This window comes from Pezoporus flaviventris, unplaced genomic scaffold, assembly GCF_033815535.1.
Source record: "Pezoporus flaviventris isolate CSIRO_AGI_PZ_B2104156 unplaced genomic scaffold, CSIRO_AGI_Pfla_v1 ptg000029l, whole genome shotgun sequence".
NCBI lineage: Eukaryota > Metazoa > Chordata > Aves > Psittaciformes > Psittacidae > Pezoporus > Pezoporus flaviventris.
Genome location: NW_026892577.1, coordinates 18,347,256 through 18,374,403, shown reverse-complemented (window position 1 = coordinate 18,374,403; position 27,148 = coordinate 18,347,256). Strand labels below are relative to the sequence as shown.

The 27,148-nt window shown below is 47.0% G+C and overlaps 1 protein-coding gene across 1 annotated transcript in view; it reads left to right on the top strand.

Annotated features, from left to right (window-relative positions):
• Positions 1-10,732: 10,732 nt before the first annotated feature.
• The window catches only part of LOC133272323 (uncharacterized), a 29,429-nt gene continuing 13,013 nt past the window's right edge, over positions 10,733-27,148 (top strand). Inside the window, exons 1-2 of the mRNA XM_061459429.1 lie at positions 10,733-10,962; positions 20,598-21,451. Coding sequence (XP_061315413.1) covers positions 10,920-10,962; positions 20,598-21,451 — 897 coding nt within the window. The 5' untranslated portion in view covers positions 10,733-10,919. The remainder of the gene's footprint in view (positions 10,963-20,597; positions 21,452-27,148) is intronic.

Genomic DNA, 27,148 nt, shown 5'->3' with positions numbered 1-27,148 from the left:
AGGCATGAATTTTGTGAGCCATTGCAGCCAGGTTATAGCCAGGAAGGTTAAATATAAATTTGTCAAACCTATTTGCCACCAACAGAGACTAGCACATGAAGAGAGAGGCCAGGGAGGTTCAGAGTTAAGGAATATTTCTATTTCAAGTTGACAAACATGTAATGCTACCTGCAAGGCTTGCTGATAAGAATGTGCAGACACTTGGGTTAGTGCTGGAGCCAGAAATGTTACACCAGATTTAACAAGGAGTGATGGTACACTGCTGCTGCCCCTTCAGCATCCAGCAGCACCGCAGCCACACAGTGCAACTGTATGATCCTGTGGACACCAGTCTTCACAGGAACATCTGCAGTAAGTTACAGATTTCTACTGGCTTTCATCATTGCTTGGGCTAAATCACCTACAAACACAAGGACAATGACAACAAAGGCTTGCTATTTCTCAGGTTGCTGGTGGCCAGGATGAATGGCTGCTGGCAGCATGCTGTCCCCTGTGCTTGCTGTCTGGGATGTCTGAGGGAACACTAGTCAGGGTATCTGCTTCATCCATAAAAGCAACAGGCATAGCCCTCAGTTCTCTGATGTTTCAGCTGAAGGACCCAAACTTGCCTCCAGTAAGGGGAAACTGAGAGACAGTGGAAAGGGGCACTCCTGGCCTCCCCACACCTCCTCCTTTCTCATGCTCATTCTTTCCCCTTCCCTTGCAGAATGCTCCCCTGGCCTTATCACATTCCCTCCATTCCTCTCATCGCCCCCTGAGCTTGCCTCTGAAACACTGAGCCTGCGCTGCTGCACCCCACTGCTTCCAGATCCCCTTGCTCAGTCCTGTGTCATGGGGCTCCTGGCCACTAGAAAGACAAGGATAGGGAACCCCTGGCTTTCCACTCATCTCCCACAGCTCTGAAAAATATATATACACTCCCTATCCACCTCAGCTATGCACGGCACCACTTAAAACCCCCTTCTCGATGCGATCTATTTACCATAACTCAGTTTCCATAAACTCTTCTCCATTTATTCCTCACTGAAGTGCTCTTATCTTATCTTGCAAACCTGACTTGACATCAGGCAGTTTGGTGTTTATATGGATAAAGGGTTTGGCTTTTGAAATAGTTCAGCAGCCACAAACAGGGCCAGATCTTCATAACAGCTTACCCTGCATTTTTGGGCACTAAAATGAGCAGCCAGCTCTTCCCAGAGGGCTCTCTGTAATGGTGTGCTTTGAAAACATGACTTTAAATATCCCTGAAACAGTTAGATGTGGAGCGTTTGCAGAAAAATTGGACTAGCTCGATGCCTCCTTGGCAGCCAAGCTTACCTGAAATCTGCTTTGCAGGCCTTTGCAGGCCTTCCCTTGTTCCCTGCTACCTTCTCAGCCTGCATGAACATGGGTTATCAGGACAAGGGTAAGTCTGCCCCCCACCTACTGCTGTTTTTGACAGACTAGAACTTGGCTGATTCAGTTTGCAAACTTGGGGCAATATTTTATTGTGTCTTTGCCTGTTCCTCACATAAAAACTAACTTAGGGACAAGCAAATTGTGCTGTCAGACTGCAAATCACTGAGATTCAAAGCTGGGTCATCTGGAGGTCAGTATTCACTCTTTTGTTTTTTGTTAAGACCAATGCCAGGAACTGTGGAAGGCACCAAAGAATTGTGTTCTCCTTACACACATACACTAAAAATACATACACCCGTTATTTTTACCTGGCATGGAAACCTGTGTGTCAGTTCAACCGTGTTGGCTTTTGATGAAGGATCATTGCACAGTGACTGTTTTGGTGTGCAACAGTTCGGTGACATCTGTCCTCCATCCTGTGGGTTGCGGAGCACCACAGAATCATGAAGCAATGTATCACATCCCTCCTGTTATTTCAGGATACGGAAATATCTCTCAAGCACTGCATATAGACTACGGATTCATCATAAGCCAACGTGGAAATTTCAGTCTGAATGGCAATTAGTAAGAGCAGGGAAGTCTGCAGTAAAACAGTAGGCTGTCTCCATTCATCCCACACTAAACAAGCATACAAAAAGAAGCAGAGTTTTATAGATAAAAGCACTAGTAGCACTGCTAAGATGAAAATCACAAAGGTCCTGGTCACAGAAAAATATGTGGTAGTATTTAATTTTCTTCAGTGAGCTTCAATCAGACCTGAACAGAGGGGCTATGAAGAGAGGTATTTCCACTGGCATTTCCCATCTGGGAGATAATCTGCTTTGGGCTTAGTTTTGGAGAGGAAAAAATATCTATTTGTGGTGAATTTGCTTTTGTTACTCTGGATGGCAATGGTCACTTATTGCTCATAGAAACAAGGCTTAATATAGAGTCACAGTTCTAATGCCCAGGCAGCTTTACAAAAGAGAATGGTTTTACCTCTTTTTTCAAGTAGGGAGATAAAAAGCACAGAGCAGTGAAGTGACATGCTAAAGAGGCAGAGCATCTCAATGCTGGTGTCAAATCTGAGCTCTTATGGCCTTTCCACTGCATGCAGAAGGTACCAGTTGTGGGGCCAAGCAACAGCACACACCTGCTGCTGCTCATGGTTGTGCACACAGACTGTGGCGTAAGGTCCACAGTCACGTTACCAACTTCAGTTCACAAACAGTGGAGCCAGCAATATCCTCCGGGATGTCCAGAGGAAATACACACCCAAGAACTGGATATCAGAGTTGTACACAAACTAAAGAGCATTGCTTTGGCTTCAGCAAGAGATTTTTTAAATAGCAGGTTTGCAGAAACAGATGCTATTTGTAAAGTATGTCCTGGGGTTATCTGTCAGGTCCTTGGCTACTGAACACTATCTGCTCATCAAGGACAGTTGTTTTCAACACTTTTAGACCAGGAAGCCCCTGTATACATTTCCAGTGGAGGTTAGGTCTTGTGCAGCATCTTTAAACCTTCTCACAGTCATCCTTCTTTCCTCAGTTACTTCTCCTGAATACCAGAGCAGCCAGATCCACAGGAACTGGCAACAACTGCTCCAGGCTAATCTGGTGTCTTCTTTAATGAGAGCCCATGTGGCAACTCTCAGTGCTCCTGTGTTTTTCAGGGACAAGGGAGCGCTATCATTTCACTGGATGGGACAAATCACCTCATTCCTGATCCCAGGCTCATGTACTGTATGTCAACAGTTTTTGGTTCCGTTTTTTTGTAGGTGTACAACACTCTATACCCCCTCCAAGCAGGAAACAGTCAATTCTGTAATCAAACAATGAAAGCATAATTACAAATACAATTAAGGTGAAATACAGCCCTATTGAAGTTGCTGGGAGTTTTATTATTAACTAAAGTTTCACCTCTGTGTATCGGGTGGATAGTTACCCTGTTCAAGCAAAGAAGCCATTATTTAATCAAAATTACATTTATAATGTAATGCCACTATCATATTCAAACCTTCAGGACATGTTTACTTTAACCAGTTCTAATTAAATTGCTACACAAGAAAAATATTTACTTCTACTGATGTGTACACATATATTCAGGGGAAAGCAATGCAAATTGCCCAGGATCTCATTAATTGCTATTTGTACTGCTTTAAGCTCTGGTGATGCATTTAGCAAGTCACATGTAACTCTTTTCTTGCACTCCACTGGAACAGATTGCTCTAAACTGAGAGTGAGCATTTCCAAACCAAAAGCTGCAAAATGGTACAGCATTTAGACCAAGATAAATGAGCCACAGACTGCCAAACCCTCAGCCCTCTTAACTGCAAGGATTAAGCAGCACTTTCACAACCACCAGGATTCTCCAGGGATAAAAAGCCAAACAGGCTAAGGGATGCTCTGGAAACTCTTGCTCCCCAGCTCTGGCCCAGGATATGGTGTTGGTGTGTGCCTGGCAGATCTTGCCCAGGCTGGCTGCCTCCTGGCAGCAGACTAAGGGCGGAGGGTACTGGTTGTTCTGCACTGAGCAGAGTCATGATGGGGACAGAGGAACAGGCCAAACACAGACCTTGTTGGAGCTTTATGACACTGCACACCTCAGATGGCGGAAAGGGAGGCCCAGGTCAACAACACAGCTCTTCTGAGTTCCTTCTCATCACCTTTTCACCTGATTTCAGGGTGGGAAACTCCCCAGCACTTCCCTCACGCCCTCTATATTTTCTGTCACGGTCCCCTGGATTCCTGTCTAGTTTTACCAGTCTCTTCTTGACAAAGCAGAGCATGAAACTATGCAGCACTTCCAGTATGCTCAGCTAGGGCTTTGCAGAGGGGAAATGCCCCTTCTGCCATGCACCCAGCCCTGCTACGCTATGCTGCTGTGCTACGACCCTCGCCTCACCCTGCCCCATCGCTCTACTTTCAGGCCAGCACATGCACACACAGATGTGAGGTTAGACACAGTGCCACTCACTCCTGTTGGATGGGATTTGTGAAAGGATGTTCAGGATCAGGGACAAAGCTTGGCCCAGCTCTGGGGTATGCTGTGAGCTGGATAGACAGCAGAGGCCAGGCTCACTGTCTGGCACAGGCTTCCTGACGCCAGGGAGGCCAGGAGCCAGGCAGCAGGCACAGATCCTCAAGGCAATCACGTCTTCTACTCTTGCTGCTGCAACACCCTAAAACTCCCCACCCATCTGTTCTGGTGCTACCTGTGAAGATGACAAGGCTGGCATCAAGGTGGCTCCCGTGACAGCAGGGCTCTGGTGAAGGGTGCTGCCCAGTGCCTGGCAGAAAGCAGGGGGATGCTGGCAGGTGAACTGGGACGGGAGAGCACCTGTGCTCCTCACAGTAACCCCACAGCATCTATCAGGGCTGTCCCACAGAAACTGAGCTGAGGGTTGCTGAACTGGAGGACAAGCTGCCCTCCATCACAAAGATAAAGAATCATAGAAATAAAGGCAGCACAGCAAAAGTGGGCTCTGCTTCTCACCCCTGGAGGAGGGCAATGGCCCCTGGCAAAGCCCAGGAGCAGAGTGCCCCTGGATGAGATTTGCCCTTTGTTGGGACTACTAAAGCAACACCCTGGTATCCTCAGGACACCAAGGTCCCAGCAGAAAACCAAGACACCTCTTATCTCAGACCCAGTCAACTTGCTTGCTTCATTCCTTCCAGTCTTCCTTCATGAAGGGTTGCCACTGCTCCTGAAGCACCTCTGTTGCCTTTCCTGCCCCTTGCTAGCTGCCTGGCATCACCCCACTCCTCCTCCACTTGTGCCTGGCTGCCCAAGGTGCTCACCACTGGTCTGCTGCCCATCCTATCCCTAGCCAGGCACCCTTCTCTCCTGCCTGAGCTCTAGCACCCACTGACTCAGACACCTCACCCAAAAACACTGGTGGATAGGGGTGGAAGTGTGCTGGGGGTAGGAGGACCTGATGGGGATCCCTGAGTGCCTGCATGCCACCAGCCAGCCTGCAGCATCACAGAAAGTTTGGGTTGTGCCATAACCCAGAAAGCAGCCAGTGCAGCATAGCACAGCTCAACCTGCCTTTGGAAGGTGTTGACAAGGTATGTCAGCTTGTCACTTGGCTGGGAAAGGTGTGGACTCTTAGGGCAGGTTATCCACAGGAAAGCAGGGGGACTGTGCTGGCTCTGGAGAGTTAGAGAGCAGCAACCTGAGTTTAAGCATGGTTAACCCCAAGAGCTTTTCAAATCAAAGGTCCCTTCAGCCCCACACAGTGAGCACAAAGGTGGCAAGGCCACTGGCAAGCTACTGGCCCCAGCTCCCTGGGGCACTGTGCTGGGCAGCTGCTTCCCATCTGGCTCACCAGGGCTCCTTTCACAGCAGGGAGGAGCAAGGACCATGTTCGTGCTCCAGGATCCAGAACAAACCTGGCATTTGAACCTTCTCTGCTCTGGAAAGTGTAGGGGACGCACCAGCAAGCAGAATTGGGGCAGTAGGTGTTGAGCTGGGTAGCAGCTTTCTCCCCTACTCTGTGAATTGTTTGGGGAAGAGACTTCCATGCAAAAGGTTAAGAAGATGCAGAGGGGCTTTGCTTATACAGACAGGCTTTGCTCATTTTGAGTATTTCATTCATTTATCAGATTCCCTGAGGAACGAGCAAAACCTACAACATATCTAGACTAAGGCAAGTGCCTGGAGCAAGGCATGAGATTCACAGGAGTTAACACATTGCTGCTAGCAGACTCAAGAGCTGCTTGCTAGCCCAACAGGCTATTTTTACACTTGCAAGGGCATTGCAGTAAAACATCTTCCTCTTTTGTGACCCCAAACCTCCACCTGCACAAGCAGGACATGTGCAGGCCACTGCCAAGTTACAGGAGAACCATTTCACAGGAAACTGGAGTCTTCTGGAAACTTCCGTTTGAACACCCCCACCCCTTCTTTTTTTTGCCCTTGACCCATCTCTTGTGCGAGAGGCTGCTGGCCAAGGCAGTGTGTGTTCCCCAAGCCAAGCCACACCAGCCAGCACAGGGTACGCCCAGGGTGGCACTGTACACCCTCATGCAGGAGGTGCTGCCAGTCCTTGCTTAAATGACATCAATACAGCACTGCAGGTGTACAAGCCAACCCAGGAGGTGGTGGAGCAACCTGTCCAGATCTAGCCTATAACTAAGGGGTCAGGGAACAGGGTGAAAAATGAGGTCTAGTGTATACATATGATGAAAGGTTGACAGTTATTTCACTGTGTACTTCAGTGTGAAAACCACAGTGACAATACTGGAATGTGGTTTTTGTCAGCATAAATACTTCACAACAGTTGGAGGGGCCTTTTACATGCATGAGAAATCCTGTGATTTGGGGGCTGCACAATTTACAGAAGACAGGTCCTGAAAGTACTGAGAAAAATCCTGTTCTGCCAGACAAGCTGCAGCAGAAGGAGATGAAGTTACTTGCACAGGTAACTTGCCTCAAGACAAACAGTAGAGGAGCACCTGTCCCAGCTAGGAGAGCTCACCCATGCACACGCTCAGGGCTCTGTCCTCATACTGCATAATTTGGCTCCTGGGGAGTGTTTTGAGTAGGGCACACATTCAACATGCAACCTCCTTTGCAACTGCATAGTATCTCCATGGACACCAGGAGCCACTTTTAAGGAAGATTTCAACCCCTGTAGTGCACAGTACTAACTGGGGCATGGACAAACAGCACAACGGCCAGCATATTTTTAGGAGTCACCTTTAAATGTATCTGTCTGGCTTTCCAGGTCCCTAACTTGGGAACTGCACTATAAACAGACCTTGCCACACACCCTCACCCACCCACCTTGGTGCAAAGGCTGAGCAGCACCCTGTGAGCTCATGCCTGGTTTCTCTGTGGTAGGGAAGTGCCTTCGCCTCTGAAGTCGCTTCGCACCAGCCCCAAGTCTGACAAAGGTGACAAGAAAGATAGGATGCAGCTGGGGAATCCAGAGACACAACAGCTTTCCACACTCAGAGACTTCTTTGAGTGGAGAGTTTTCTTATGGCTGAGGAAATTAATGCATCCATCAGAAATGAAGCAAATGCTGATTAAGAGGTTCTTCCTCTTCCCGTTACAACCTCTGCAGCTCCAGAGGGAATTTCCTGCCCAGTTGCAATTCTGAGAACTCATCTCACACTCTCAGCACATGAGTGAATGGGAAGGAGCACCAGCCTGAGAACTGGCAGCTGCCGGAAAAGGTCATACATAACATGTGCCAAAAATGACAGTATCATGATGGGGCATGTGGTAACATGGCCCCAGTCCTCAGACCAGGTTGTCCCTGTGACTGGAGCAGGTCCATTTCCCTGCCCAGGTGATTCCTCCCCATCCTTGCGCTTTGCATCCATCACAGCAGTCTACAGCTCAGCCCTGGTGCCCCATGATCCCCTCACTAACAGGCTGGGCTTTAAGGAAAAGGAGCCAACCAGTCTCAAAACTCCCAATTAAATAGTGGGACCTGGCAATACTCTCATTGCCAGACAGGAGAAAAAAGCTATAAGCTGGAAGCATCCTTCCTTTCTCGCCACATGTGGACTACAGCCACAACTGGGCCTCATATTTCTGTGCAGAAGGGATATGACCTTTCCCATGTCAAGGGTGTTCACAAGGTTTAGACAAAAGCACATTAATAATCAGGTTCCCTTTGCTGCACTTCTTCAAGTTTGGACACCAAAACCAAATACCACTTAGTTTTCTTGCTTGTAGGCTGTTTTTGACAAGGACTGGAATCTGTGGTGTCCACCATGTGGAAGGCTTCCCTTGCTGTTAATAATGCAACCACAAAATGGTAAAATCTCCCTCCAGGTAGATGCATTTATACTTGGATAAAAGTGCTAAGCATGCTATAGCTTTTTCCTGATCCAGTGCTAAGCTATTCAGGTGTAAAATATTATGATCCTAATATGGCCAAAAACCTGAATTAAAAAATATATAGAACAGTTATGCTACTAAAACTTTTCAGGTGCAGACAAAAATAACCATGTGCAACACCTAACAACAACTTTGTGGGGCCCTCTAGACTCTGAACACTGTCATATATTGTGTCAACACAGGACGCTTCCAGTAGTAATTATGTGTTTCACACATACCCTCTCATGAGAGTAGCTAGAGCATTGAAATCTTGTGCTTATTGCCAGCCAATTTCACTCCATGTTTGCCCTAGCCCAGGGCTGGAGCACTTGGCTTGTGTGCATTTCAGGGGATGTTGTATTCTTGTTCAAAAAGTTTGCTGTCACTGTGTTCTTTTATTTATTATATTTTGGTAACACAGTCATTTCTGTTGGCCTCAAGCATTTGTTGAACACAAGGGGGTAAACTGAGCATAGAAATAGCAGCTTCAGAGTCGCCTTTAGGAACCTTGTTTTCTGACATTGAACATTTTTCTCACTACAAATCTAATACATCTCAAAGCACTTCGAGTTGCAGCTGTACACAGACATCAGCATGGCAGCTTTTTTCCTTTCCCAAACTAGTTTTTTTTTTTTAAATAAGCCTCTGGGTAGTAAGAGAGCATTCAGCTGCGTACAAAGCAATGGAGCTTAATGGCAGAAAAAAAGGAGGGTGTGATGGTATATGGGCAGCAGAGCTGGAGGTGAGAGAGTAATAACTTTGTCCCCAGAATTCCTCTAGCTAACAGTGCTATTGAATTCATGCTAAGGCACCTTGAAATTATGTTTCTGCTAACGTAATTTAAATCTGCTCACTGCAGCTGGGAGCTGAGATGGTGAGCTCAGGCTGGTGCCATGGGTAGAGCATGGCAGCATGTTGCACATCAAGCACACAGCAACAACCACAGCAGTGCATACTACCCCATCCTGGCACTGTCTCAGTGCAAGAAATATGGACCTCCTTCCCTGAGGGAATTTATGGCTTTCCTTCTCACCAGCCCTGCTCACAACCCTCTGGCTTTCCCTGAAAAATGGGAGCAGGCACCAGGTGCACGATGAGTGCTTGAAATGCTACAAGAAAACTGGGTGCACCCCACAAACTCTCTATCCCACTGTGGTGAGAGGCAAGATGGGAAACAGTATGATGAATCTCCCAGCCAGGGGATGAAGGATGCCTTCTGTTGAATGATACGAGTTCTGGAGCAATAAAATACTAACTAAATACAAGAGCAATGTGGTGAGGAAAAGGGGCCAATTAAACTCCCTGTCTTTGAATTGTGGCTGGTGTCAATCAGCAAACTCCAGTGACTGCTACAGCAAAAAGTCAGTTCACCTCAGTTGGTATCTGGCCCAACATGGTTGTTGCAGAGACACAGGAGGACCAGCACCTTTGAGAGCTGATAAGGCAGCTGGACTAGGTCTCCTCTGCCAGCTCCCTTCCTGCCTGGCTTTTTCGTGGCATTTGTAAACAGGGCTGTAGCACTCACTCTGTGGTCTCTTCAGGGCCACTGATCCTGTGGACAGCTGAAGTCCACAGAATTAGGCTGGTTTAACCGGTGGAGCAGCACCTGCCAGTGCTTGAGTCAGGTGGGAGGGTGACGCAGGGACTGGTGCTCTCTTAGCAAGCAGAGACCCCATATGTGTTATGGGGCTACTGGCTGTAGGGAGTTTGTGTTGCTTAAACCCAGCCTAGGAGTAATTTCCCACTATTTTCCCAGGGCAGCACTCTGGTGAGCACAGCCATGCTCAGGGCATGCCAGACTCGTCATGCCTGGCCTGTGTATTTGGAGTTCACTCCAGTGGGGTGACACCGCAAACCTGCCCATGGAAGCTTGCGTTCAGGACAGTCCTGCCACTTCCCCCTCACCCCTCTTACCCGTAGTCTGCAGCCCCAGCTACAACCACGGTAGAGTTTTGCATTATAAAGATGTTATTTAAACAGAAAAAGAAAAAAAAATCAAAAGAAAAAATAGAAAAAACAACCACCAAACCCACTCCCTCTCCTCTCCACCCAAAACATTCCAGCCTTTCCTTTCTTGCCACTTGAGAGGGGGGTTGTTTATTGACATTATGCAAGTGCTGAAATATTTTTCTTCTCTCCCGTCCCCTTTTTCCTTTCTCCTCCTCTGTCCTCTGGGGGTTGCAAAGGTAGTTCAAACCCCTCCAGTCATCTCGGCTTATCAGCCAAAGGAGATGCATTCCTCTGGGCTGCTCCCTTTATAAGTCACTGCTGGCGGGGCTCCCACTCGCCGCTCCGCAGCCTCCACGCTGGCAGCGCTGCCTGCTGCCCGCTGCCCCGCCATGCCCTAGCCCGGGCCCCCGGCCCCTTTCGCCCACCGGGGGACGCGCAGCAGCCCGGGGGAGGGCCGGCGGCGATGGCACCCCCGTTCCTCGCCCGCCTCTGAGGGCGGCTGCTGCCGTGATGTTCAGTTGGCACCGGAGCTTCACCCTGGGAGAGCCGTGGAGGAGAGGTGAGTCCGCGCCCCCCGGGGCTGCCCCGGCCCGCCCGGGGCCAGCCGGCGCTGCCGGCACACCTCCCCAAACCCGCTCCTCCGCCACCCCGTTCCTTCCCCTCAGCGGCCGCGCAGACGGTACTTAGGACAAACCCAGTCCGGCCCGCCCCGCTCCCGGGCCCCGCCGAACGGGCCGCCCGCTCCCGGCCCCATGCTGCGCTCGCTGCTCTCCGGCTGCCTCTGCCCACACGCAGGTAAGGCTGCAACCAGTCCGTCCCCGCGCCTTAAGCGGAATTGTTTTCCTCTTAAAAATGGGTTTATTTTGCATTTATAAGATTTGGGAGAGAACAGCAGGAGAGGCGGGAGCACTGCGATCCCGAGTGGGCTGTGAGTGAAGGAAGGCGAACTGCCCGGGATGGGAGCAGGAAGAGTGAAAACGGGGCTCGGCATCCGAGCAGCTGCGCGCACGCTGGCCCGCACGCATCGCTCGGGCTCTGCGCTAACGTGAGGCGGGTCGGATCTGTCCCCAGTCTGACACTGCGCTGGCAGCGCACATGTCATCGCTTTCTGGGCGCGTATATCCGCATCCAACAGGGATTATCCCCAGTTTAAGGTGTATGGTTTGCATCCTCCTTTTCTGTGCACATGAGATGACCCAAGTAGAGAAGGCAGCAGATAGCTTGTAACTTTCCAAGTCTGTTGAAACAAACTATGTGGTCTCAGTCTGCCTTTCTCAGGCACAATAGGTCTGGTATGTTTTACTCCTTAGCCAGGGCTGCAGGCTGAGATTGCAAAGTCCCAGGTAGCAGAAACCCTTTAGCCTCCCTATTTACCCTTCAGCTTAGCTTGTGCCAGATGTAAATGAGATCTGCAGTTTCTGTCTCCATTAACATCACTGCACTGGTTGGTTTACTTGGCACAGGGGTGTCCACTCAGGGTTTGCCAGAGTCTGAGTGTAGCCTGCTGTACAAGAGCAGAATGGTAAAGATGTTGTAAAACACCGTGGTGGTGTGGTTATGCCTCCTGGGGTCCTGACTTCCCGTCAGCATGCTGAACTCTGCAGGAACTGCTTGTATTGCCCTAGTTCAAGGAGACAGGACTCACCAGGGCTGCCATGTTCCTCGGCATCTGCGTGCCCATGTGCTCAGGCACTCGCTGCTGGTATTATGCTTCCCAGCTCTCCTGCTCTGGGGCAGCTCCTCAGAGCTCAGTGTGAGCTGGAGCCTCTCTGAGGTGTGGCAGCAGGTATCTGCTGGGCACTGATGTAGCAAGGCTGCTGAAGCACCTTTCTCTGCCTGGGTCTGGTCTGGAGACTGCATTTTTACCCAACGACACAAAGGACTCTGGAGCAGTGCTGCTGCGAGAGCACTCCACCATCACCACAAGACATGGGGAGTGTTGGAAGAGATGCCATTTTACAGAATGATAGAAACTGCTCGCTATTCCCCCCCCCCCCCCCCCCCCCCGGGATGTAATCTGACCATGAACTTTGTTTCCCCCAGGCTATATACCGCTAGCCTGATGGCAGGTTAAGAGGGGAAAGGAAGCTTGCTCTTCCACATGGAAGTGTCCCTCATTACACAGGCACAGCAGTATTGTCATAGGGGTAGGTGGAAGCTTTTGGTGGGGGAAGAGACATATCACTCAGAGCACTGAGGAATCAAAAAGAGATGCAGCTAAAATTTCTCCAGGTAAGAAACAGGGACAGCACTCCTTAATCACCTTGGCTGGAAAGAGGTACCAAATGTTGTGTCCTGGTTTGGACCTTGTCTGTATTCAGAAAGAGCCAAGAATATGCTGTTTTGTGCGAGTTTTGTGGCAGGGACTTTACAGTTGCATCTCGAGATAGAGAATATAAACCAAACAAAACTTTTTTAGAATGGCATCTCAATAACAGAGATATAAGCTGATCTTCCCCCCCCCCCCCCCCCGGGGGCTTTAAGAGCAGAAGTATCAGGTAGCAGGACCTTCTATCAAGAAGTTTAGTTTACTGGAGCTACAGAGCCCTAGATCACCACCTCCTCCTTGTTATCTCAGCAAGGTCCTTGTGTGGCCCCAGCAAGAGCAACAAACTCCCAGATTGTCACCACTCTCATTTCAACCATAAAAGATTTCAGACATACAAAGAGTATTCTTACTCCTGCCCACTGCTGCCTCATTTAGCAGAGCTAGCACTCCAAGTTTTTGCCTAGGGACAGTAACAACTGCACATGAAGAATGGGTTAACAGTGACCTTTCTGATATGATTCATGAGTTCCTTTAGCTTCAGTGGAAGCACTGGGGTCTTAATGGCTTTAGTCTGTGGGGCTATTGAGCAGTTGTTTATCCAGGCTTATTATAGGCAATAAAACCTGAATTACTACATACCTGTCATCACTGGGGGGCAAGTTCCATTCCTGCAAAGGGCTTCCAGTCTCCTAGTTTGTTACTGGCTGAATACTGCTTTAGAATATGAGGCAGCCTGCAAATCAGATGTGCAAAGAAAGAGCTCCTAAATTAGACAGTTTTGCCAAGGTGTGGTGTATTTGTTTCTATTGTTTTAATTTTCTGCTCAGACACACTAATGAGTTGCAAGCCAAATAATCTTTCGGTATTATACAGGGCTGCCCATGAAAGCACCATTTCCTCTATTTGAGGTTTTGAACCTTTCTCCCAAAGAAGCACATGGGAATTTACATGGAGAAGAATTTGCAGGTCTTCAGTGAAAGCTGTCATCTCCCTGACAGAGTCTCACAAATAAGCACCACAGGTGATGGTGAGAAGTGAGCTTCCTCCTGACCCCAGGAATGGTTACGCTGTAGAGTAGGGAAGACTTGGGCACAGATCCTCGTGCACCAAAATCATCCTTGGCCTGGTTTTCCCACTGGGCAATATATCCAAAGAAACTAGATGGTGTTTAAGGTCCCTTCCAACCCAAACCATTCTGTGATTCTGTGAAATAAGTTGCAGGATAAAGGCAGTAACAGGTGGAAAGGCTCTTTAGCGATGCGCAAGGTCAGGCATTGGTCTGAAAACTGGTGACTGGCAGCTACCCAAGTTATCTTATAAAGCAGGTGGTCTGTGGGGACCTGCTGTGCCACCTTCTGCCAGAGGTCAGTAATCTGTCAGACCTGTCGGTCTGTTTCAAAAACTTCACAGGTCACTTGGAATGAATAGGAGCAAGCTGTAAAAATGTCAAGTGGCCTCTCTACTTGGAAATCCATTTCCTCTTTAGTCCACCCAACTATATCCATCAGTAAACAATCAATCTCCCTCTCATTCCTTCTCAAATGCCTGGAAAGAGCTATAATTATCTCCTCCTCTTCTAAAACATATGTATTAAAGCAATGAATACCTCTCCAGTCAGAGTCCTTGAACCCTGTTATCTTTCAGCATCTATTTTATGGGTCTGTTTTATGGACTTACCATTATCAGCTGCGGCTATGGGAGATTTATAACGTTTCTGGTCACCTTATATCACTAAACTATCATCCAGAGGAACTTCACACCCTTAACTAACAGTATGACTGGAGAGCACCTTGGAGCAAACCAATCTAAGAACTTTGTGCTTTTTTGTTTAAGGACTGCCTGAGATCTCAGTTTTATTGTGGTTATTCCTTTGCATTCAGCATTTCAAACAAATCGAACTGTACACATATTCTCATGAAATCCATGTGCATTTCAGTTCCCCAGTTGGATAAACTGAGATTTCAAGAATTTGATCTATCATACAAATGTAGTTACCACATGGGAGTTTGCTCCTCTGCAAATGTGGATTTTTCAGTCACAATTCCAGTAAACCCAAATATTTCTAAGACACTGATTTTCTTGCCTTCAGAAGTTTCTACCATTGCAGATAGAGGCTGTAAGTGGTGCACCAAACACACTTCCATAAGCTCCCCTTAGAAATTCTTTGGCTCACAATTGTCCTAATTGTTTATGAGAAGCCATTGCTCAGGTTGGGCAGCACAAATTACAGCAGCATGCTCACATACTAGCTTTGCATGAAAGGCACTGGGAAGGCAGATGAATTGCAGATACTTTGGGCCAGGCAGCACCCCTGCCTTCGCCAGGCCTGGGGTCTGGTCTTGAACAGGTCTCTAAAGCATCAGGGAGCAAGGGAGATCCTCACCCCATGGAAGTCCATGGCAAAGCTCTGTGGAAATAGATTTTCCTCCCAGACCATCAGTTGGTAGTGGTTGCAGGGTTTTTTTTTGGGTGGAGGTTGTTTGATGTGTGGTTTTGGGTTTTTCTGCAGCATAGAAGTAATCCAGTTCTTCCAAGTAATGGGATCCTGCACGTGCAACAATTCTATGTGACCACAGGGCCTGTGCAAGGGACAGCCATTGCCCAGCTAGCAAAGTTAACACAGCTCCTGGATGCTCTGCATGTGGCTCACTGGTGGGCTAGTGCTGAGGAGGAGGTGCCAGCACAGCCCCAGCACCACCCCTCAGCACAGCTGAGGGAAGAGTCAAAAGCAAAAAATGCCTATTGTTTCAAAAAGGAAGTGAGCCTTTTCCCCTTAAATGCTGGGAAATTGAGACCTCATCACTGCTGAGGGAAAAAAAAAAACCAATCCGCTCTTCGAAGTGAAAGGGAAATACCACCTGAGCTGTACTGCCAGCAGCGTTAGAGAATGTGCTTCAGTAACAGGACTAAAGGGAGACTTTTTTGTAAAGGAAGGAAGGAAAATGAGGGAGTGCAAGGACTGAATGGGAGAGGCAGCCTTTCATTTCTAGGTCATGAGTTCAACTCCAGCTCACTAGTCACTGCTGCCTAATGATTCTTCAAAAGCTGATGATCATCTCTTAGCCTGTTACTTGGAGCCCACAGCCCCATCATGGAACCTGTCCTGCATGGCACAGGATTTAATCATTGGCACAGCTAGAAAAGAGTTACTTGGCAGGCTCTGTGGGTCCTCTATGGGATGCTGAAAAATCTTTTTGGGGATGCATGTGCATCCTGCTCTTGTGCTCAGGGCTAAGCAGACTGGTAGGAATGAAGGTGGTTGACTTTGGTCTTCCTTTGCAGGGCAGCTGTGCAAAATCCCTGCTACTCCAGCAACCCAAGTCATTGGTGCTGCCCTTTGTTTTTGGTGCTCTTTTCCCATGGCACACTACAGTTGGAAAGTATTGGCCTTACAAACTGAAATCTAGAGGGTGTTGCATGTCTTGTGGTGGATGGGAGTGGGGGGAGGAAAAGGTACTCTGAGCATCTCTGGATTGTTCACCTTGTGCTTCTCCCTGGGACTGCCACCCTGCAAAACCCTGTCAGCACCACCCACCATGGATGGGTACTCTGTGCACATGAACCTTGCAGCAGCTCTGGGGACAAGCAGAGTGCTGCCATGGCTCCAGTGATGCTACCCTTTGTAACAGAATGGCAGACTGAGACAAGCAAAGCTTTGGCTCCAGTTGTGTCAGTCACTGTGCACATGTTTAACAGAGATTCTCCCCATGCAAGTAGCCTACAAAGCATGGACATTTTGGGAAGATAGGTGGGCACAGACCAGAAGAGAGGAGAGCAGCACAGGGCAGTACTGTATGGTAGAGTTCTCTACTGCCACTAGCAGCACTCATCCTACTGCCAATCTGGCTTCTTCCCATTAGCTAGATGCATCAGAAGACCATGTGCTATGATACTTGAGCCAATGGGTTTGAGGCCATGGACTGCCTCAGTGATTTAACAGAGCTTAACAGGGCTCATGCTGAAGGAGCTTGCCAGTGAAACATGCCTTTGAGCCACAGGTGTAGATGCAAAAAAATTAAAAACACCTGGAGCTGGGTTTCAGTGCTTTGGAACATGAGAATTTGAACACAGACTTTGGCTTTATTTACTAGAAAGGTGAGAGCTTCTGCAAAAGTTGGGTCTGGCCACGACTGGGAATGCCTAGGAGTTATGCCTGGGCAGTTGTTTGAGTGCATCTCTTGCACACAACTTACTTGGGATAAAGAAAGTGCTTTAAAGTAATTTCATGTTAAATACCTGCCCTCCTTCCTCAGGCCAGAAATCTCTGTATTAATGCACTAGGCTGTGCCCTGGCAGCTACTAGTTATTGTGCAACAGGAAAAATACACCTGGACTTAAAACTGCAAGGAAAGGAAGGGGCAGGAGCTGCTGGAATGTTATTCACCTTTGAAGGATTTAAACTTCTCTGCTAGGCTTTGCTAACTGGCAACAGAGAAGTATCCTAGAAAGCAATTTGGAAACAAAGCAAAGCAATGTTCTAGAGACCTAGCTGGGACACATCAATTCCTTTTCCTCACTACTAATTACCTTCTGATATTAGCTAGTTCACTGTTACCACCTCCTCGTTAGAAGGGAAGCAGTCTTACTCTCCAGTTGTACAGGAAATCCAGCAACTTGCCCATGGCAACGCATAATCACAATCAGTTACAGGCTCATATTACAACTCAAGGAACCCTTTTTATCTCTAGTGTGATTACAGAGCCATATAACCCTCTGAGGGGGCTACTAGGCAAGTAGCACAGGTTAACCCAAAACCATATTTGGCCTAGACACGTTGCCAAAGATGCAGGAAGCTATACTGATTCCCAAGCATATACACACAACTCCATTCGCTCCCCTGCTGCTATACCAGTGTCCCAGCCAGCTGCCTTCCAGTACCTTATCCCCATGTAGAAGAGGTGTGGAAAAGCAGTCCAGGGGAAAGGAAATAAAAAACAACAGCAAAACTCTTGGCCGAGCTCCCAGAAGCAGCAGTGTCAAACCTGGCTGGCCTCCAGCACAAGTAAATGCATCTTACCAACCTTAGTGCCACACGTTCAGCACTCTGAAGTGCTTCACACCTCCTTTCAGAAGCCTCCGCACAGCACTGTAACTGACCCCCTGCAGCACGATCCCTCCAGCACAGGGAGGAGACCATCTTCCCTGTTTCTCTTTGAGGCCCTGGTATTGTTATACAAAGCGCTTACAAGCCAAGTCCTCAACCAGAACTAGCCGACACAATTCTGGTAGGGGCTCTGGTAATAAGCTAATTTATAGCAGCTAAAGGGCTGACTCACTTTTTTTTTCTGTAATTGCACAGATGAGCTTTATTTGCACCATTCTGGTGTTCATTGAAATAGGCTTGAAAGACCTGAGGTTTTCTTTTTCTATGTTTCTTTCAAGATTTATAGCAGAAAAAACCTGCTTGTTGGAAGCCTCACGGTTTAGATCCCATAACCCAGTTAACAGAGAAGAAGAGACTGTTCTGTCAGTGAGGTGCAGCAAGAAAAACTCGAGTTTCAGGTCGCTGCCTTAATCATGGGAGATCTCTGCTGTAGCACAGGTGACCTCAGTGACCACGAGAAAGCATCACTGAATGGATGAGGATGAGGTGCCTAAGTGTTTTGCAAAATATTGCTGTCCTCTTCATCTATTCTGGACTTGCGGTAGGGGGATGATAACATTTTGCATCATTGTGAAGGGTTGGGAGGTTAAATCAGAAATGCTCAAAGACTATGATTACCAGGATCTGCCAATGATGAGATGAGTGGTTTGCAGCCTAGAACGGATAAATAAGAAACCCTTGTGAAACTATGCAATGTCGCTAGTGACCACAGGATGAGGAGAGCAAGGGACTGCCTTGTCCAGAGTGCAGACCTTTCTCAGCTTGGAGTTTCTGGTATTGAGTGAACCCTCGTGTAGAGGGTCAGAGATTTCATCTCATTTTTCAGTTTTTCTACACCAGCCAAACCTTCTGGTATGCATTGTAGCTTTTGTAGTCATAAAAGATATGAATTTAAGCATCTGACATCTCCTTCTGTAAGTAGCAAGACCTCATTTTAATATGCTGCCTCCTGATTTCAAACAAAGAAATATTTGTGTAGGCCAGGGTGGAACCAGTTAAGCAAGAAAAAAGGGGACAGATTGAAAGACTGTAGGAGAATCTCCAGTCAAAGGAAAGCATGGCATGGTTAATAACTGAAGGCAGTTGGAGGCTGTGGGAAGGAATTACCATTGCATCTAGTAATTCCTGGCAAGAGTGATAGCTGTACTATTTCTCCTTAAAAAGAAAGTGCAGCATTGCAACTGTTCTCCTCTTGAGCCTCAGTGGGTTTGTTGTGCCATCTGGGGTGGTGATGCCATCAGAAGAGCCTCTTACCCTTTTATTTTTCATGCAGATATGATGCTTTGCTTCACTCTGCCAAAGGTGTTTGCAACTGAGCAGGTAGATCCTCTTTATTCCAAATCAGTAATGACTCAGCTCCACCTCGTCCCAAGACCTGGCACCAAGCTCCCTCTCATAGGTGGCATTTTGCTGTGCATGAGGCTGCAAATCAGGCTCCCCCCTCCCAGCAATGTACTGGTATTGCACTGTCCCAATTGGTCTGGCATTTACTGTCCCAGATGTGGCTCTTTACAGTGGACAGATGCCTGTGAATCCTGACAATGGAGGCAGGTGCAAATTCCGCATATGATAAACAAGATCTTCTGTAAGGTGTTAGAAGCGCTATGCCTAAATGCCACAAAAAAACCCCATCAGATGGCATGATTTATCACTGACAACACCTTATGAAAATCCAGTGTAAAATACTAAATTTGTGGCTTCCTATGAACAGCAAAGGGCATGTTTCAGTGGCATCCCAAGAAATTCTCATGATCAAATAGAAGGAATTTAAATAAAATAGAAAATGGCCTTAATGAGTAAAAATTTCCATTGTCTGTGGACATTGCAGAAAGCAAACTGGAGGAAAGAAGTATGAAAAATGGGTTATTTCTGAAATGGAGAATTTTCTGGGTTACTCTGAAGGAGGGCTGTACAGCAGACCTCGTCCTGCTCTACCACCAGCGGAGGGTCCCCACCTTCTTTGCCTGTTTATGGATGTTTACATTACCATGAGTGAGTTTGCCCAAATTTGATGTCAGGCAGAAGGAAGCAAGTAGGAGAGGGGAACGAAAGGAAATGAAGTGGGAAGTAAGATATCCTGAAAAGAGTATGCATTGTAGCCCTCTGAGGCGCTGTGGGTCAGGCACTAATAAGTGAAAAGGTACCAGAGAAACTGAAGTTTTGGTTCCAAATCCATGTACAGAAGAATTTGAAGCTGAGATTGCAGTTTGCTAAAGGGTGGATGCAGAGCTTTCACACTGGCTCTCATACCAGAAGACTGCATGGTGAAATACATACTAGATTCAGGAAAACAGTAAGAAAACCTGGGGGCAGATCTTCAACTCTTGTAGATCAGCCTTTCATCCAGAGACTGTTCTACCACATTACCATGTGAAATAATTGTGATATGAAAAAAAGTCTTCTTTGTGTGCAAAAAGCTCATGAACAAAGTTCCCATTTCCTTTCTCTTTTTGGAGAAGGTAAGATTTCATTTAAAGAAATTATTTCATAGCTAAAACCATACAGGGAGTGAAAAAGATCTACAGTGTCTCATTTGCTTTTCCTATCAGTTCTTGCTTTCTGTCACCTCTATGTGTGCAGAGAATACTGCAGAGAATATCAGTTTGCAAACTGCTTGTAAAATTCACTTAAGCCTGTTGGAAAGACAAATTTCATTTTATCCTTTTTGTCTGCTGGTTCAGGATACGTTTAATCAGAGGAAATGTTTTAGCCTTAAATTCACATCTATCATGCTGAAAGGGCATATACCTCTCTATGTTTGTACACAGGTAATCACTAAAAGGTTATCTGGCTACATGTGTTATTTTCTACCTATCTACTAAATCAGAACTCAGTGTGCATTTATGACTCCCCTTGAAGGGCTCTGGGGCTATGAAACAAAACACTTCTACTGTAGCAAAGCCTACAAGAAATCTTCATGTAGCTCTAGAAAAACAAATAAGGGCTGTCCCCCTCTACCACCTTAATGTAGAAGTTCTGCATTTCACATCCCTCAGGGGATGCACTAGACCCTAAATTTTGTAGCCTTTTGTGACCTTCTACTTATTTTCATTTAAGCAGGTAAGAAGAGCCCACCTGCTGAGGACAAAGTTGTGTTAACACATATGAAGATATTGAGCAATGAAGGAATTCAAAACCCAGGGTTAATCACAGAGGCTGCAGCTGACACAGCCTGCACAGAAGAGTCTCATGTCCCTGGTGCGAGCCTCCCACCGGCCTGCCAGGGAAATCCGAATGCAGCAGCCGAACCAGCAGATCCAGACTATGCAGATGCCCCAGCAAGCACAGACTATGTAGCCACGCTGCCTGACCTCAGTGCCTTCCAGTCCAAGTGCCGACTTCACAGATTCTCCAAATTCGAATCTGAGGACTCAGGGGTTGAATTACCAAGTGGGGCTAATTCTCCATCAACACCAACCGGTTCAGAGAAGAGCTTTGTGCTTCACAGCAGAGACTCGTTTTGTGACTCAGGGGTGCTTAGCACCTCTTCTTCTCCAGAAATTGACCATTTGGTGATGAGAACATGTAAGGAGGATGCCAGAAAAGTCAGCCACCAAGATCCAGAGAGCAAAAAGCAAGCTGAGTACTACAGCCAGGAGGCAGATGCTGTGCAGGGTCCTACAGCTTCCCTTGAAGACTTAAGTGCCCCTCAGGAAGAAAATTCAGATGAACATTTTGACCAGAGCGAAAGTCAATCTCTGGAAAAGGAACCCACCGCAGAGACAGACCTTCCCAGGGAGAGCACTCTTCACACCCCAGATCCCATAGAAGAGCCAAAGACAATTGCTGACAATTTCCCAGAGAATTTTGGCAGCATGCAAGACCTCCAGATCCATGGCCATCAGCTGAAGAAGTACCCCACAAGCGACAGTCTAGATGAATACATGGATAAATGCTGTAGGCTGAGTGAGGTAAGAAACACCTAAACTGAGTCTTAAAGCTAGGCCTGTCCAAATCTCAGCCAAGGTTCAAGTCCTTTTGTTTGTCACAAACTAGGATGTATGTGAGTTAGAAAATCTCCCCTGAAACTGTTGTAAGCCGCAAATCTTGGTAACTGATTTTTAAGAGCTTTTTTTCCCAGTAGTGAAATTCTTAAGTAATTCACGTATATCGGGTCTGGGTAAGGATGACTAATGGCTCATGGAGATCTGATGTTCTGAAAAGCCCTAGATTAGAGAATGGACTTGATTTTGGTCTTAAAATGAAGATTGTGAAGTTAGTCATTGTCCTCTGATACATGTGACGTGGATCAGAACATAGTTTCTTTTTCAAGGTCAGGTTATTCCTGTTCTGGGAACAGCTGGGCTGCTGTTGGGGCACCAGAATTTGGAGGGAACTTATCTAAGGAGTAGCTAATTTCTGCTCAGGTCTGTCCTGTCCTCTTGAGCCAGCTCTTAATGAGTAATTAAGTGAGCACATGCACCAATTCAAATCTTTGCTGGGCTAGAAATGGAGATTGCATTTTAACTCTGCAGCAGAGGTGTGGTGGGCTCAACTTAAAGACGTAATTTCAGTAGCTTGTTCAACACCAGACTCCTTTCCCCCCTTGCTGTGTACACTGTGCCACAGGCAGAAGGATAAAAGCCCTGCTGCCCCTTCTCCCATAGTGGATGCTGGCAAACACTCACCCCATGCTGCAGACATGCCAACAGATCACCGCTTTGTCTGCTCACTGGTGGCTTCCATGGACCAGCAAAGGCAAGCTATAAGTGGGTAGCCGATTCCTGACAAGGAGACATACCAAAGAGCCCCATGGGCAAAGGGAAAGAAGAAGAGCAGACTAGATGAAGAGAGTCACACAGACTCACCAAAAACATCAAACAGTGCATAACGGGGATTTGTTTTTAGGGTGTTCATTGCGGTAATAGTGATGAATTGAAATGAGAGACTGGTGGAAGGAAGCCAAGTGACAAGTTCTGTGTGCTGTGCATATAATTTTACTATGACCTCTCTGCCTGACTGTAAATCATCAGGCAATGGCCTTCCTGGCCAGCATGCCAAACCCTCCTGAGCAGTGAGGAAGGTCAGAGATGGCCCATCTCTGTTAACATTGGATATTGACACAGTAAAAAGCAACACATGATCCACTTCAGTAGCCTCTTCCTCTCCAGAGCTGTCTCACACACAGCAAAGATAAATGTCTATTTTGCATAGTTCCTAAGGAGTCAGCAGCTTGGCCTTTTGGCAGAGAGTTAAAAAGGACCAGAGCAGGAGAGTTTGGCCACAAAGAAGACTTTTTATAAAGTTACCTAAATTCTCTGTCGTGCTCCAGAGAATGTGCAGCCAGCTTGGTCTTGTCTGACAGCTCGGGCTGCCTGTGAAATTCCTTTAAATCTTTTGTGAAATAGGGATTCAGTTTCCCAAAGGAGAGCATTTAAATAAACAAGAGAATAAATTAGAAAGAAGCTGAAGAGGAAATGAAGCTCTTGGTAGCTTATCTTCCCTCCTTTTTAATATCCTCACTGGCTGAGTGCTAAAGCTCTGTGCCCCAGAGCACTTTTCTTTCTTTGTTTTTTGAGCTGTATAAATACAGCTGTGACCTAGATCCTGGGGAGGGTTGCCCCTCTTGGCAGAGCACCTCCGGGCTGCTGTATCTCAAGGGCAGTGCTCTTCAAACTGCTGGGATGCCAAGTAGCACCCAAGCTAACTGGGGCAAGAAATGCCCATGGCTGCTGCACTGACCTGTGGCTGCAGCTGTGCTGTGTGCCTCTGAGCACAGGGGCAGCCTCCTCCAGCTGCAGAGCCTTCTGTCCTCGCCAGACCTGCACAGGATTGACCTGTCCTCACTGCCATACAACACAGGCAGGACAGAGTGAGACCTGCTAAGAAATGATGCCTGGATGATCACCTGCCCATACAGCTGATGGGTGCATTATGGTTCATCCCAGCTGAGACCCTGCTCCAGGCTTACTCTATGGTTTTCACATTTGCCTGTAACATGTCCAAGACACAACATGGTACGTGGGACATGTTGTCTGGCTTGATGTCATCTCTGGGACTTAGATACCCCTGGAAATGCCATCAGTGTTGTCTGAAAGACAGCAGGCCAGTACAGGGTATTCCCGCTCTGCCACAAAGAACATGGCAAACCAAATTGTTCTATCAAATCTATTCCTGCTGCATTAAATTCATGTTGATAGAGATGCAAGAGTGCTTACATTCTCTTATATTTTGTGCCAGCTGAGAACATTTGATTTTAGGTGACAGCAGCTTTCTCAGTTCTATTGCTGGTTTGGGGAATACAACTTCTGAGTATCAGGAGAGCAGTTGCTTTTCACCCACCCAGCTGACTGGGGCAATGCCAACAGCACCATGCTTAATGGCATACCACAGCAGAGCAAGGATTCAGTCTCTGGATAAGGATGCCCCTTGATGTCCTCCCTGACTGCTGAGGCCACTTCCAAGAGAACAGGAAGGAAAATGTTGAAGAAGAGAGACTAGAAATGACCAAATGTTTTGACCATTTGTATTCATTTGGTGAATGGCTTTGGCTGAAAATATACATGAAATCATTTCAGTCTGGCATTTCTTAAACAAAGCTTTCTGATCTTTTGTTTTGAACTGTCATTATTTTGACATTTGCCTACATTTAGAAAGATGAAAGGAAGTGCAAGCTGTCAAACAACAAGTGAAAGAACTTTGAAGCCTAAATAAAAGCATTTCCTTTTAAGCCGGATGAAATGTTTGGGGTCAGTTTGAAGAGACATAGCTTTTGATGCTTTTGCTTTGCAAACACTTCCTCACACTCCATTAAGTTTACATTTAAAGTCAGCCCATACCCCTAGAAGAAGAGAGAGGGTGGGAGCATTGACATCATTAAATAAAAAAAACCCACATTATTCACACAGTACTAACTATTATCGTGGGCCAAAGCAGTCAAAATACTTTTCTGCAGAGAGTGGTACAGTTCAGAGGGAGCATAGGGCAACCTGTGATGGTCAGCCCCATAGCGTGTGTGTGCTGCTTAGAGGAAACCAGAAGCTATCAGCAAGCACAGTCCCTCCTGGACAGCAGGGTGGAGCCGCCAGAAATACACAGCCCGATCCCTCTCTTTCCTGTTATTCACAACCCGTTTGGTGTTGTCAGCTTCCAGGGACAAATGCTCAGCCTGTGGCATCACTAATCAGTTGCCCTAAGCCCACGATGGGCAATTTGTAATTATGTTCCTTAGCTGTCAGTGCAGTGACCACATTGCCTCCATATTTGGCCATGCGAATGTGGTGGGAGTGGGCAGTGAGGGATTTATGGGAGGTTGGAACCGGGTACAACTCTATCCACAAAAGAAAGTGAAGAGCATTGCGTGAAGCACAGAAACCTCAGTCACTGCAAAACCCAGCAGCAAACTGTTGGCTGAATGACAAAGAGCTTCACCTGTAAGCCAGTTCTGCCTGTCAGCTTCAGCTCCTGCTACCATGTCCAGCTCAGGACAGTTTTCCACGGAGCCCAGTGGAAGAAAGGCCTATCGCACGCATCAAAGTAACAGATAACATTAACATTTCAGGATAAAATGCTGATTAGATGATCTGAAAAGCAGATTTTGATTATAACTCAATTGGACAAGAGTCTTGAAAACAAGTCTTTCTTGCAGCTCCCACTGAACTTCAAACCTTTGTAGTGCTCAGATGCTCAGTGAGCATGATGTTACACATACACAGAGGGACAGGCTCCCACCTCTGTGATTCTGGTGGCTTCAAAGGAAAACTGTGATTTTACATTAGTGAAAATATTGACTGAAAGTCTCTAGATAAGCCGAAGTTCCCTGTGCAGATGCCAGTCTTGTGAGCCAGCAGAACTGTGATGGTTTATTGCCAGCTGAGCAGGGACACATGTACTGCAAACCTGACTCCAAAACTTTGCCAGGGAAGCAATAACAAGGGCAGAAATCTCTCTTTAGTTACATGTGTGTAAAGTCAGCATAGTGCACCTAACTCCACACGGTCAAAACTGCCATGGAATAAACTCAATGCAGTATAGCTGAGAGCCTTGGATTCCTTTTCTTCCAGCTAAGAATCTGGCTCAGTCTGATGTACCTGGAAGCAAAATCTGTCACCTATCTATACATTACTTTTCTAGCGCAGCTTTAGCCATCTGATTCATAAATTGTGTCTGTCTGATCTCTGCATATTCAGCTTCAAAAAAGTAGGTGAGATGTTTTTCCCTGCTCTTAGGTTTCATAAACTCAAAAATGGGCTCATGGCTTTTGTTCAAATACTGTTTGACAATCCGCATGTGGGGGATGTGAAAAATTTCAGTCCAGTTAGGTGAATGTTTTGGGAAGCTTTAACCGGGAGTACAGAGATTGGAAGAGACATCCTGGAGGATGTTTGCAGTTTTTCTGTGTTTGCTCACCCTCCACTGCTAGCATAAAACTGTCTCACAGGTGCTGGGAGGAAAATACTTAGACCAGAATGTGACAGCACGGGTTCTATGCTGTACTTGGCATGACTAGAAGATGCTTCTGAAGCTGGGCACCCCCAAATCCTCATCTGCTTTCAGATACGTTGGTTACAAGTGCTTTGATTCAAGAGTTTCCCAGCAAATGCCACGAGGGCTTTGTTCTCCCTGAGGGTCCTGGGGCTGTGCCCCTTCCTACCACACAGACAGGCTAAGGACTCAGTTTCATGGCTGAGAAACCTTTGTCTTGTTACCACTTCTGCAGGCTCTGCCTGAGAGGAAAATAAAAATCATGACTGTAAATGACTGGTTGGCTTGTATTCATCACAGTTTTTCATATGATTTCATGTGACCTCTGTCCCAACCTCAGACACAAAAGCATTTGGACATAATAATACCTGTTTATAAATAACATTGTATCATCATTTGTTTAAAAAGAAGTAAATCCTAATGTTGATTATTTTTGAACACACCATGAGCTTTCTGACATAATGAAAAGACAGGAAGAGTCCCAAGGCTGGCATTTCCCCAAAAATGTAGATTGTGGTGGGAAAGGAGACAGAGTAAGCTTCCTGCTTTTGTGGAGGGAACTTTTTTTAAGTAAGATAAACTTAGAGCACTGCTTTTGTAAAGATCGAGGCTTATTTTACTTACTTATATCACATGCACATCAGCAGGCAGGGCCAAGGTGGAAGTGAGCCTCTGTACAGATTTGCTAGCAGCACGTTCAGCAGAGTCCACTTGCGGCACAGGAGAGGATACTTGTTGTGCATGGGGAAGTCCTGGGGCCAGAAATGGTGAGGTGCAGAGCAGGGGGCTGGGAAGCACCGTTGCCTTTCTTCTGCCACAGGATTACTGCCTGTCTCCAGCAGCACCCTTGGCTGAGCAGCAGTGAAACTCTGCAGGCCCTTGGTGTGGAGAGGTCAATGGTACAGAATATCCCACCATATCCAGACAGCAAGCTTGATCCTGAAGATTTTCTTCAGGCATCTCTTAATGATTGAGAAAGTAGCAGCAGAAACGTAATCTGGGATCTGCTAAAGACCAGTGGAAAGATGTTCTTTCACCTTGGCAGCGTGGTTCAGGCACATTTCCCTCTCACTGACCCAGTAGTGACGAGGGTCTGAGTTCAGCTGTGTTGTAAAGATTGCAAATTGCCAAAGGCAGACCAACCCAAGTTGGTCACAAAGAATCAAATCATTGCAACCTGCAGA